Genomic DNA, 14,028 nt, shown 5'->3' on the forward strand with positions numbered 1-14,028 from the left:
ACCTATTTTTGCTTTGTCAAAATATCGTGCCATTTCCTGCTTAGTACATCCTTCTCTATATGATTTAGCAGCTTCCACATTTTTTTTTTCTGTTGTTTGTACAGCTTGAATTAGCAGAACAACGTATTAGGTAAAACATTCACCGTGCAATCCATGCTGTTGTTTACATCTGAGTATCTCCAATATGGCCGCGCATCCAGGTAACTGACCAAACCGTGACCTAAGTGCAAACCTTTTATGTACTCTAGTGTCATCTTTGCTTGTTTGTTAATTTGCATTATTATTTTGCTTAGAACACAGCTCATTCATCCATACTGCATGTGTTGTCTGATATGCCAGCTGTTGAGTTGTCTGTTGTGTAGTGTTATAGATGTAGAAAGACTGTGCAAAGCAACATACATCCGCTTGACCACTGTCCAAAAAAAGTAATGTGATCTATTACAGATGAATTTTAAAGTAAGATTAATAAAGTTGGCAAGTTATTGGTGAGTTATGACTCATGGTTGTAAGATTGTAAACATGTGCTTTACCTTCACTTTGTGTTGTTTGCTGGTATGTCACAGGCATATCTTTATTCTGAGTGACTAATGGTAACGTTATCTCCCTTTCTACTGAAAGATAAGGCATGGTACTTAGTCCAAATCAGTGGAATAGTACCTAAAAGGATGCAATAAATCAATCACTTTCTGAGCTACTGAACACTTAACAGAAACCCCAGCAAAAACGTTAGATTGTCCAAGCGGAGCTGATGTGACAGCTGTTTGAGGCAGTGCATCTTGCTTTGTTGTGGATAACATCCTGCACTCTCACTCCCTCTGTGGATTTCCCAAAAATCAGTGATTGGTCACCATGTATTTCAGTGAAAATTTCCACTAGAGTTGATCCTCCTACTGTTGCTGGGTTTTTTTCCTTCCTTGTTTCTTGTGCCATGTTTTTGAACCATTTCTGAACGTTTTTGATGATTCGTGAATCGTGAGACTGACAGATTTACACTAAAAACTTTCCCAGTTATTGTGGTCCAAGCCTTGTGTTTTTTTGTTTGTTTGTTTGTTTGTTTTTTTTGTTTGTTTGTTGTTGTTTTTATTATTTGCACTGTAATCGCTAAATTTGTTAATTAAAATCGATTTGGCAGCATTTTATTACGCCAATATGGCTGTTTTCAGCAAAGGCAAACTGTGACGAGCTCCCGCTGTCAGCCATTTTGTTGTACTTTCATACAATGCAACCATGAGCTTACCTAAGACAACCATGAGCTTATTTATTGCACTGACTTTAGTTGGTCAGACTAATTCTTAGATGTAGTTTTCAGACAATGACTTAAGCAAGGCAGCAGAGCACAGAGATTCAGATAGCCTATTGAGCTTCTTTTGTTGTTGTTTTCTAATTTTGCTATGGTCAGTGAGGTAAATTGCGTTTATTTTGTACTAGCTATGAGAAAATGAGAGCCGAATTGCTCAATGACAAGTTTAAATTCTAAGCAGATGTTGTTAGAACAAGTTACAAATGTTCCACCCACACATGGCATGTAGCAGTTGTCCTCTTTCTATTTATGCACAAAAAAAGTAACCATCCAAAGATTATGTAAATTTCCTCTGAAAACAGACCCGACACCTAAAATTATTATAATATGCTAACTTTTTTTTTTTTATTATAGACTATTTTTTCCCCATTCCCCAGTATCATAGAGATTCAGAATTTGAAGTAGTCGCAATAATAAATATATTGACTTATCAATATATGTACATGACCTCAATCATTTTTGGTGACAATGTATTGGCCCTTAAATATTTACATAAAAATTTATGTCACCATGTTTTTCGCATTCCTCTCGTGCCTGTGACTTTTGCAGCTTTTTGTACATAATGTGGTGTAGTCGTGAGGTGCTAGTATAAATGTAAAATTGGTGTCTAATATTTTGATAATTTCCATGATCAAAATATTCTTAAGAATTGAAAGTTTGTTGTCATTCAAAAGTGTGTAGGCCTTTTGGGCAAAAACAAGTGTTGCGTTTATAATTTTGGTCAGTGTATGAAAAGTTTGCAAAAACAGACATATTTGAAAATCATACTTATAATGTTTTCATGTTTTTATTGTGTTAGTTAACTGTATTTTTTAGTTATTTTTACTTTATATCAAAATAACCCGAATGCAGTTTGATTGAGATTATTTGCAACGCACGATAAAAAACATGATTTTTGAAAATTGTTAAAAACGTTTTTGCAGATGAACTGTTCAAATTCAGTGGCATAAAACAGAAACAGAAATTATCGCTGCTTGTAATTATTTCTGTGGCAATATATCGCACAACAAAAAGTTATTATCATTACAGGCCTAATTTGAAGGTTGTTCACAAACAACTGACAACTGATCAGTGAAGTTGTCTAATATTTCTAAATTATGTACTAGTCACTAAGTTATTCAGTGTCTGCTTGTACATACAGTATGTTGTGAAGTTTACTTATGTTTTTAAAATCACTTTGGCAGTAAATTTTAGAATCTTGATGTTGTATTTAAACTGTACAAAAACTATCTTCACTTGTAACATAGGCATTCCTGTTCACAATGATCCTTTGTGTATTCATATCAGAAACCTTGCACTTGCAGAATTATTGGTTCAGATAACTCATCAAATATCACAGGAACAATAATTTAGATCACCCACACAAGAGATCAATAGTTTAATTCCGTTGTTGTTCATACAATTATTAAATATTATTGTATAAAAGAGGTGATAGACTTTTTTTTTTTTTGTATACATCAATACATCACTATGAAAACACTAGAGAGGATACTACAGACAAATATTAATGTTTGCTCTGTGTGTAGATCTGAGTGTATGCTGTGTTTGTAGATTCTAGCACTCCAAAGAAACCGCTGCAACGTACATGTGAACAAAAACAGTATAATGAGATTACAGTGTAAAACAGTATATTGGGACTATATGCAAGACTACAGATGTTTCTACTGTAATGATTTGATAGGAAAACAATGTATAAGCTTTAATTTAATTCAAGATGTTTTCTCTCAGAACATAATAATGACTGGTGAAAAATGATCTAGTTTTAACTGGTTACATTGACCCAGCGGTGGATAGATATGTCAGCAGCTGAGTTGCACAAAAACCAAGCACATGGATAAAAAATAATGAAAAAATAACCTAAGAAAATGAACAAAAAGCTGAACCTAGCATTTTTAAGAATGTACTGGCTTATTGGGAAAAAAAAAAGGAGGACATTTATAATTGAAAAAGATTGATAACTGGATTTTTATAGCCTAATTCCAAAGCATGTCTTGTGGATTTTGTCAGGTTTCATAACAAAATCAAAAAAGGATGATTATATATTACATATTACATAGAAAAATATTACATTCATAGATAATATAGTCCAACTGGTTAATATAGCTAACTGGTCCCATTGAAAATAGAGTTGCAGTTATTGATGTATTTTTGTAGGCCAACCCAGAATGTAGCATTACCTCAGTCCCCTCAACAAACCCCCAGTAGGGAATTTTTCCACTGGCTTTTGGATTTTTACAGAATTTAAGCTCAAATGTTTATGATTCTTAAATGTTTTGTTTATCTTGATAATCCTTTAAAATGAACACAACACTTATGAATATTAAAGCCTATATGCAATCACCAGAAGTAAAAAAGCTGAACATAGGCTGCATTATAAACAAACTACCCCACCGTCACTGCTTTTGACATCTCTCAGTCTTTATTTAAAAAAACATTTTACCTAAAATTTTGAATTAGAATACTTTGCAAGAGCATGATTATAACACAACAAGGTGGTAAAAGCAGACTATTGAGTAGATGATTTATTTTTTTTTATTTTTATTTTTTTTTTCAGTTCAGTATGATGACGTTTAATGTCCCTGGCAACCTCTGGATTCCTATTTAGCCACTTGTATCAACCACTTTTTTCAAGACAAGTAAAAGCTTAAAAAAAATCATAAGGGGGTATTATTGATGCATTTCATGTTGTAGAATAAACCATGAAGATATCCTGAGCTTGTGTTAAAGGGGTCCTATCTTGATTTTGTTTTGGGGGTATACTAGAACATGCTTTCATGCTTGGTGGTTTCAAAAAAATGCATTATTTTTAACATAATTTACATTATTACAATACATTTCTCCCAGCCTGGCACAAATGGCTCGATTAGTTTTGGGTTTAATGAAGGCCTGCCTTTTGAAAAATGAAATGTGTTGTGATTGGTTAGCTGTCCCACTGCGTTGCGATTGGTGAACAGCTTAGACAGTGTTTCAGTACTACCACGCCTCTTGTCAAAGAAGCAAGTTCCGTGTACAACTGTTAGCGCAAGTTAGATTAAAGTGATTCTTACGTTTTAAATATGGATATTTTTCTTATAAAAATTGTATAAAAATCCTACAGGAGGCCTTTATTGACCCCCCGGAGCCATGTGAGGCACTTTTTATTATGGATGGATGCATGTTATTGGACTTGTTTTGGACTGATGAAGAGAAACACCCGTCTATGCTGTTCTAAAGCTTGGGAGTGCCAGGATAAATTTTAATATAACTCTGATTGCATTCGTCTGAAAGAAGGAAGTCATATACACCTAGGATGCATGGAGGGTGTGTAAATGATACGCTACAGTAGTGTTGGGTCCTATCATTGTCCTGCAAGACCGTGCATGTTTATTTATTTACATACTTAGTTCCACTGCCGAAACCAGCTCCAGCATAAGACTAAAAGCAGGCTAACATTATCAAAGAACATCATCACTGATTAGACTAGCCTATTCTAGTGCAAGTTTATGCATTTTAAAAAACACTTGCATTATAAGTGAAGCTAACGTTATCTACACTGTTTGATGAATAAATGCCTTACCACACACTGCACACGTCTGCGGCACATTACGGCTCCGACGCGGCAACCGGAGTAGATCGCGGCTTCGGCATGTGCTTCGACCCCCTGTACTGCACACGTTTGCAGCGCGTTACTGCTCTGAAGTGGCCACTCTAGTCAATGCTTGTGTTTAAACCCACCGTGCTACGGCTTGTTGAAGCGGCTTTCTGTGCTGCATCGCTAAAGTTAGGCTTATTCCCCACCTGGTCCCTACACCCCCCTCCAGCAATTCAAATTTCCGAAGGCAGGATTTAATTTAATGATATTCTAATGGAACGCGTTGTGACATCATTGCATGCGGAAAAAAAATGCTGTAGTCCAAAGGAGCCGTTCGTTGTAGTGCTTAAAAAGGGATTTTTTAAAAATGAAAAATCTCCCTTTGGAGTGGACTTTGAGATTAGTAACTTTGTAGATCTTGTTTATGCCCAAAGATACACACTGACTAAAATTCAAAAAGTGAAAAAGCATAATAGCACCTCTTTAACCACAAACTTTACTTCAGGCATTTAACTAAAAACGCGTTTTTAAAAACCCATTGACTTCAGGACGATGGAACTGGGAGTGCTAAAATGGTAACTAGTTTTCACGCCTGCGGTAACTCTGTTGGTGTTAATGTATCGTGTTATCTTGAATCAGAACTATTGTTTGTCATTTTCTGTAAAAATATTCACTACTATTCAGTTGTTCAGATATTCAATTGTTTTACTTGATTGATAGATCAATGTAATGGAATACACTACCAGTCAAAAGTTTTTTAAAATGTTTAACGTTTTTTTTAAAGAAGTCTCTTCTGCTCACCAAGCCTGTATTTATTTGATCCAAAGCACAGCAAAACAGTCACATTCTGAAATATTTGTACTATTTAAAATAACTCTTTACTATTTGAATATATTTTAAAATGTAATTTATTCCTGTGATTTCAATACTGTATTTTTAGCATCATTACTCATGATCCTTTAGATATCATTCTAATATTCTGATTGCTGTTCTCAAAACATTTGTTATTAGCCTATTATTTATTATTATTATTATTATTGTTGTTGTTATTGTTATTATTGAAAACAGCTAAGTAGAATTTTTTTTCAGGTTTCTTCGATGAATAGAAAGTTCAGAAGAACAGCATTCATCTGAAATAGAAATCTTTTGTAACATTATAAATGTCTTTACCATCACTTTTGATCAATTTAAAGCATCTTTGCTAAATAAAGGTTAAAATTGTTTGTTTCTTGAATAGCAAAGCAGTGAATTAGAACAATTTCTATTTGTGACACTGAAGTAATGATGCTGAAAATGTAACTTTGATCACAGGAATAAATTACAATATAAAATATATTCAAATAGAACGTTTTTTAAATGGTAAAAATATTTCACAATAATGACATTAAAAATCTTACTGTTCAAAAACTTTTTATTGTTAGTGCAAACATTCATCTCAGATGTAATGTGTGAATTGCTTTTCAAATTGGTCATACTGTGGTGTAATGTCATTTTTGATCAGGGGTGATTTTTAGGTTAAACTTTGGAAAAATTACAAGCAGTTGTCAAAAAAGTGCTACATTTTGGGGGAACAAAAGAGCATTTTGATTATTGGTTGTGAGTTTTGTGTCTGGAGTTTTAAAAAGGTTTCTGATGTTAGTGCCAATGATTGCACAAAAAAAGAAACAATCTTTGTACCCTAAAAATGTTAACCTAAGCCTTACATTCACTACACAAATAGTTGAGTACATGAATTGTTGTAGTTACATCTGTAGAATAATCAGCATCACAGAGTCTTTACTTTTTCCACTTTAAGGTGTTCTGAACAAGACCTCTTTTGGAGACATTTTTTAAAATTATTTTAGTTATTTGTCACACCATTCTGTGTTTGGAATAAAATAAAGCATTTGCCTTATTAGCATTGCAGTAAGAAAATTTGCATGTAAATAATAGTACAAATTAAGAACTATCAAACACTAATTATAAATGAGAGATCACTGCGCCTCAGACAATTTAAATTAGCAGCACTTTATATTATGTCTCACTCCTGTTTTTTAAATAGATTCTTTCATTAGCTGTTATTTAGAGACGATTTGTTTTGATGCTAGAGATGTATTGATGAATGTATATGGGGTGCCAAAGAACACCGGCAGCATCAAGAAAAACAAAATAATGAGTGTACTATGTCTCCCTCTGCTGGCAAGATTAAAAATCCCTCAACCTTTTTTTTTTTGTTGTTGTGTGAGATGGTGTGCCACTTATTTATTTTATTAATTTACATTATTTAAATATATAACTTTTTCCCTCTTTGCAGAAAGTGTTACATATGTGCATATAAGTAGTACAAGTAAATATATATTGGTAGTAGCAGCCTGATAATATTCTAACTCCGCAGAAGGAGGATTAGACACCCCTAATATAAGTGTTGTGCGTCTGATTTTGGCTGCACATGTGTGAAGACGTGAGTGTTACATAGAGAGGAACAACCTTGTAGAGGGAGGGGACATCTTTATTCATTGATCAGTAAAACAATTTGCTCAATGAATGAGCAACGTCCTCTACAATAAACATCAGCATCATCATCCAAAGTCTACAATACCAATTTAGCAGCAACATGTTAACATGGGGGAAACAGAGTGGTAACAAAGTAGTATCGTTTAGAAAAAAAGTCACAGTTTTTCTTTCTATCTGTATCATTAAAAAGGATTTGCAAGGAGGATATTTTAAAAAGAGGTTTATTGACAGCTATGGACGCTACTGTTATTATTTTTTTTTTTAAACTATGGCATGTGCTCTATACAGAATACATGGGGAGATTTTAACTATACATTTAAACTCTAATATAAAGCACATCTGTGTCACCATACAAATTTTTAGGAGATTCGACAAAAATATACAATGTTTTCACTTCACATTTGAAGATTTATAACACCACTAAGTTTTTTTTTTTTTTTCTTCTTTTTCTATTTTTTTAATGGTAAATACAACAGTCCCATTGGTCAAACCAACCGAATGAAGGAGACACAACGTTAGTTAATCTACTCAGTAAGCTATGAGTGATTTAAATTGGTAAAAGGACGAATATAAATTAATATATATTAAGAAATTCCAACTGTAACTCCAGGGAAACGAAGGGCTATACCGAGTATAAGTAATGTGACCGTATTTTTGATACAATAAATACACATGGTTTATAATGTGGATCGGAAGAGTGTGTGTGTGAGTGTATGTGCGTGCATGCTGGAAGAAATCGTGTGTGTACACTTAGTGGGTACTTTGTTTGTGTGCATGGATAGGAGCAGCTGTGATAGTGTGTGTTTGTGTGGTACACTGTAAGGAAGTAGGAGGGGAGACGTCCGCTCTCAGCGAATCCGCTTGTAGTCTCCATAATGATACTTTATCTCACCTTCACAAAGTCCAGGTGAAATGAGTTACGGCAGTCCAGAAAACCACATAAAAGAATGGCACAAAGAAAGACACAAAAAAAGTGAAATGTGTCAACGGTGTGTTTGCTTTCCATTCTGGTCTGAGGTGATTTTGCCCAAAAAAAAAAAAAAAAAAAAAAAAAAAGTAATCAAAAAGTGTCACAGTACCTAAAATGATGGCAAAAAAAAAAAAAACCCTAAAATCTATTTTTTGTCTTTTTTTCTCCGCTTCATAATAAAAAATAGGTTTGTTCTTTATCTTACAGTAATCCATTATCTCCTTTGAAGGAAAAAACATTAGTCCAACACTGACAAAAAGGTAAAACGAAACAGGGGACTTCAAAAGAAGGGGGTGTGAGGATGGATTTCTTCTTTTTCGTTTTTAAGATGGACATTTTGTGCAGCCACACTTGACGACCTTTTCCACCTCCTGTACAAAAGAGGATCCGTCTGTGCATTGGAAGGTGTATTTCCTACGTTTGCTGCGGAGAGGGGCGCAGCAGGAGGTCGCGTCCCCGCAGCTGCCCCGACACTCTAAACGGGAGACCTTCTCTGTGCTTTGGCACGCTGCGTAGCCCTGCTGCGTCTGATAGTGATCTCGGACCCGTTCCCCCCGACACGCCATCTCTACAGAGAGGGAAAAAAATGAGTGAGCACTATGTACTATATTATATTTAACATATCAATCCTGATCTTTTTCATTATACTTTTACTGTGAAATTGTAAAGTAACTCCTATGAAAATACACAGTGAAAGCAGAAAAAGGAAGCAGAGAAGATGGCTGTAGGGGGGCTGCAAGAATATACTGTAGGTTTAACTTAAAGTTTTATTAGTGATTAAAGGAGGGAAGAAATTTACAGGAGTAGTTCACCCAAAAATTAACATTTGCTTAAAGTTTACTCAGGCTGTTCAACATGTAGATGAGTTTGCTTCTTCATGGGAACAGACTTGGAGAAATTTAGCATTACATCATTTGTTCACCACTGGGTCCTCTGCAGGTGGCGTCAGATTATGAGTTCAAACATCTGATAAAATCATTTCAGTAACCCACAAGTAACTGATACAAACCCAATACATCAATTATCATGTTGTGAAGTAAAAAGCTGCATGTTTCTAAGAAACAAATCCATCATTTAGGCATTTTAACTTGAAACTGTGGCTTCTGGCCAAAATACAACTCCATAAATCTATAATAAAGCTTCCTCAGTGGAAAAGTCCATCCTCTGTTGGCGTCTCGCTTCAAAATCCACCATATTTGTTTAGAACTTTTTGTTTTGGACTGATTTCACTTGTGAACAGTGCTTGATCTTCATATTTCTCTCTTTTTTCAGACAAGATGACTTTTTAACTGAAGAAAGCAATATTATGGTTATGGATGGGAGACTCATTTTACCTGGAAGCAAGCAATGGCTTAAAGTTTAAAACGTCTTAATGATGGATCTGTTTATTAAAAACATGCAGCTTTTTACTTCACAAGATGTTAAAGGAGAAGTCCACTTCCAGAGCAAAATTTACAGATAATGTACTCACCCCCTTGTCATCCAAGATGTTTTCTTCAGCCGTAAAGAAATTATGTTTTTTGAGTTAAAAATTTCTGGATTTTTCTCCATATAATGGACTGGTATGGTGCCCTGATTTGGAACTTCCAAAATGCAGTTTAAATGCGGCTTCAAATGATCCCAGCCGAAGAAGAAGGGTCTTATCTAGCGAAACAATCAGTTATATTCATTTAAAAAAAAAACAACAACAACAATTTAAATACTTTTTAATCTTAAACACTCATCTTGTCTTGCTTTCCCTGAACTCTGTGTATTCTGGCTCAAGACAGGGTATTTCAAAATCATCCTACGTCGCTGCAGAAGTAATGACACAGTCTTTGCAAAGTGAACATGCAAAGAAGCTCAAACACCCTCAACAAAAAAGGTAAAACAGCGATATAGGACGATTTTAAAGTTGAGGGAGAACATGAGATGGGAATTTTTAGACATACCCTAACTGTCATGAACCGGAAAAAAAACGTTCAGGCAGAGTGAGACAAGATGAGCGTTTGACATTAAAAAGTATAGAAATTGTATTATTTTTATGAAAATAACCATTCTGAAACTGCATTTTGGAAGTTCAAATTATACCAGTCTATTATATGGAGAAAAATCCCTCAAAAAACAATTTCTTTACGGCTGAAGAAAGAAAGACATGAACATCTTGGATGACACGGGGGCGCACTTAGCACTTAACGGCGCATATTCTGTCAGAGATAACCAGAGATCAATCTATTTTACAATATCCTGATAACAGTATATAACTGTATTAAATTATTCCCCTAATATTTCTATTCAACATCTTGCTTGGACAGTATAAATGCTTGGAAATACTAAAACATGAGTACTTAACGAAAGATGTCAGTAGGCTAAAACGCACAATTGTCACGTAAAGAAACATTTGCCTCAGGAAAAACAATCATTGTACATAAACACAATATTCAGCTAAAAAAAATAACTCTGAGAAGCATTTAATTTTTATTTTACTTAACCTGTTGCCTTTATTCTTAGTGTTAGTCTGAAGAAATTTGTCACGTGAAAAAAGCGGATTTGTTAGAAAATATTTACTCAATGAAATTATTTTGCAGTGGCTTCACTTGTTATGATGTCTTGAGCAATTCAGTCTAGCTGGTGTAACCAGCCCCTGATGTTTTTATCAGCTGTTTGGACTCCCATTCACTGCAGAGGATCCATTGGTGAGCAAGTGATGTAATGCTACATTTCTACACATCTTGTTCAGAAACAAACTCATCTACATCTTGGAGTAAATTTTAATTTTTGGGTGAACTGTTTCTTTAAGACAAACAGACACACACACATGCATCCCTCACCTGGCGGACCTGAGTGGGGTCCATACCGCTTTCAGTAGCAGCTTGAAGTTAACAGGAAGGTTAAAAACGAATGTTAGTAAAATAATAATAGTGCAAGATTAGCTTCTCACAGGGTTAGCACTTCAACAACATCAACAGCAAGCTACACAGAAATTAAGAACGAAAACACCACTTTAGCAGCATAAGCATTACAGACATTTATGACACATGCGAGCACAAATTAAAGTAGAGGTGAGTAAATAGGATTTGACCTTGCATACATTTTCATAAAACACAAAATACATCACCACATAATAAAAATTAGAGGAGATTATCAGTTAAACAATTTTTGTTGTCTGTTTCTTAAAATTGTGAGAGAATGTACACTACTAGTCAAAAGTTTTTGAACAGTATGATTTTATAATGTTTTTAAAGAAGTCTTCTGCTCACCAAGTCTGCATTTATTTGAGCCAAAATACAGCAAAAGCTGTTATATTGCGAAATATTTTTACTATTTAAAATAGCTGCTTTCTATTTGAATATATTTTAAAATATAATTTATTCCTGTGATCATTGCCGAATTTTCAACATCTTTACTCTAGGTTTCAGTTTATCATGATTCTACAGAAATCATTCTAAGATGCTGATTTGCCATTCAAGAAACATTTTTATTATTATCATCAATATTTAAAACAGTTGAGTACTTTTTTTCAGGATTCTTTGATGAATATAAAGACCCAAAGATCAGCATTTATCTGAATTAAAAAATGTTTTGTAACCTTATACACTATACCATTCAAAATCTTGGAGTCAGTATAATTTTTGTTTTAGAAAAAAAAATATAGAAATGAATACTTTTATTTAGCAAGAATGCTTTAAATTGACCAAAGTGATGCTAAAGGCATTTATAGTGTTACAAAAGATTTCTATTTTAGATAAATGCTGTTCTTCTCAACTTACTATTCAACAAAGAAACCTGAAACAAATCTACTCAGCTGTTTTCAACATCATCATAATAATAATAATAATAATAATAATACATGTTTTTTGACCAACAAAATCAGAATATTAGAATGATTTCTGAAGGATCATGTGACTGGAGTAATGATGCTAAAAATTCCGCTTTGAAATCACAGGAATAAATCCTATTTGAAAATATATTTAAATTAAAAACAATTCTTTTAATAAGTAGTAAAAAAAAAATCTAAATTGAACTGTTTTTGCTGTACTTTAGCTAAAAAAAAAAATCTCACTGGTCAAAAAAATTTGACTGGTAGTGTAGCTTAAATGCCTTGGAAGTGGGTGTTACACACATATTTTACATTATCATCAGCCTATAATAATGTTATGTCTCATAACCAAAAAAAATAGCCATCATTTACAAATAAAACTCTTAAAAAATAAAACCAATAATTGGTTGGTGGTGGAAACGGTACAAGTGAATTTAGGCATTAAAAAAGTGCAGCATGAAAACTGTCCATGCATTTGAGATTATGAGAGAATGCTATTAAATTACAGCAAGGTAATCTACAAATACAAATGGGGGAATAAGCATAATATGAGCATAAGCACAGTTAAATATCCAATATCAAACAATACTGGGGAAAAAAAAGATATGCAACTAATATATTGTGCATATTCTGCAAAAATACATGTGTAGTCACATTTTTCTCATGAGATCAGGTTTTATATAAAGGGTCAAACCACCCGTCATACCTCTGTCACAGCTTTGCCCTGTGTAGCCGCTGTTGCACTCACAGTAGGCCTTCCCCAGCCCGGACACGCGACAGCGCCCGTGTTTACAAGCTATGTACTGACAGGGACTCAACTGCTCCTCTTCATCGCATAATGCACCTGCAAAGCCTGGATGACAGCGACAGCTGTACGAGTATGAGTTTATGGGCAGACAGGTGCCATGGATACACCTGAGAGACAGAGACACAAATAAAAAATCTTTTATGAGATCACAATTCTTATATAATGAAACCAATGGGTGCGCTTTTTAGTCTCTTACTTGTTCCCGTCACATGGGTTGTTGATCTGCTGGTCACAGAGTGGGCCGGTCCATCCCGCCTCACACTCACAGCTGAAGGAGGATTGTCCAGTAGCATGGCATTGCCCATGAGCACATACACGGCTCTGGCAGGGCTGACAGCCGGGCACCACCCCCTCCTGCAGCAGGAACTGAGTGAGGTCCTGGAGCTGGTCATTAATGTAAAGGTTTCGGATGCAGCCGTGGAAACTAGAGCCGTTCCTCCCAGAGGAACGTATTGAGGCCAGTCCAGACTGCTGAGGAATTCCTAAAAAGATAGGAGATTAATTATTATTTGATTTTTATACGTAATAACCGTTGTTCAACTTGGTAACCGTGTTTTACATACCACCAAGATAAAGCGGAGCAGGGCTGGGTACTGGGCTGGGGCTGCTGGCAGTGTTGATGGATTTGGGGCTTCCTCCATCAATGGAAAGAGACAGAGACTGATCCTTTGCCACCAGCTCCACAACATGAAAACTGCCATCATTTATAGTCTCAACACTAGGGAGAGAGCAAAGGTGACACAGTGAGGATAATACCTGCAGACAGTGTTTTAGTTGAGCTATTGACTGTCATAACCAAGAGGAAGGTGCAAAACCAGTCTTAAATAGCACAGGTATATTTATAGCAATAGCCAAAAATATACTGTATGGGTCAAAATAATTTTTTTTTTTTTTTTTTTTTTTTCTTTTATGCCACAAATTATTAGGATATTAAGTAAAGATCATGTTCCATGAAGATATTTTGTAAATTTCCTACTGTAAATATATCAAAACCTATTTTTTGATTAGTAATATGCATTGCTAAGAACTTCATTTAAACTACTTTAAAGGTGATTTTCTCAATGTTTTGCAACCTCAGATTCCAGAT

The 14,028-nt window shown here is 34.7% G+C and overlaps 1 protein-coding gene across 1 annotated transcript in view; it reads right to left on the reverse strand.

The window, feature by feature from the left end:
- Positions 1 to 8,052: 8,052 nt before the first annotated feature.
- slit2 (slit homolog 2 (Drosophila)) overlaps positions 8,053 to 14,028 on the reverse strand; it is a 90,657-nt gene continuing 84,681 nt past the window's right edge. The window contains 4 exon segments of the mRNA XM_051116686.1: positions 8,053 to 8,902; positions 12,840 to 13,048; positions 13,138 to 13,423; positions 13,505 to 13,659. Of these exon segments, the coding sequence (XP_050972643.1) occupies positions 8,658 to 8,902; positions 12,840 to 13,048; positions 13,138 to 13,423; positions 13,505 to 13,659 (895 nt within the window). The 3' untranslated portion in view covers positions 8,053 to 8,657.

This window comes from Labeo rohita, chromosome 1, assembly GCF_022985175.1.
Source record: "Labeo rohita strain BAU-BD-2019 chromosome 1, IGBB_LRoh.1.0, whole genome shotgun sequence".
Lineage (NCBI taxonomy): Eukaryota > Metazoa > Chordata > Actinopteri > Cypriniformes > Cyprinidae > Labeo > Labeo rohita.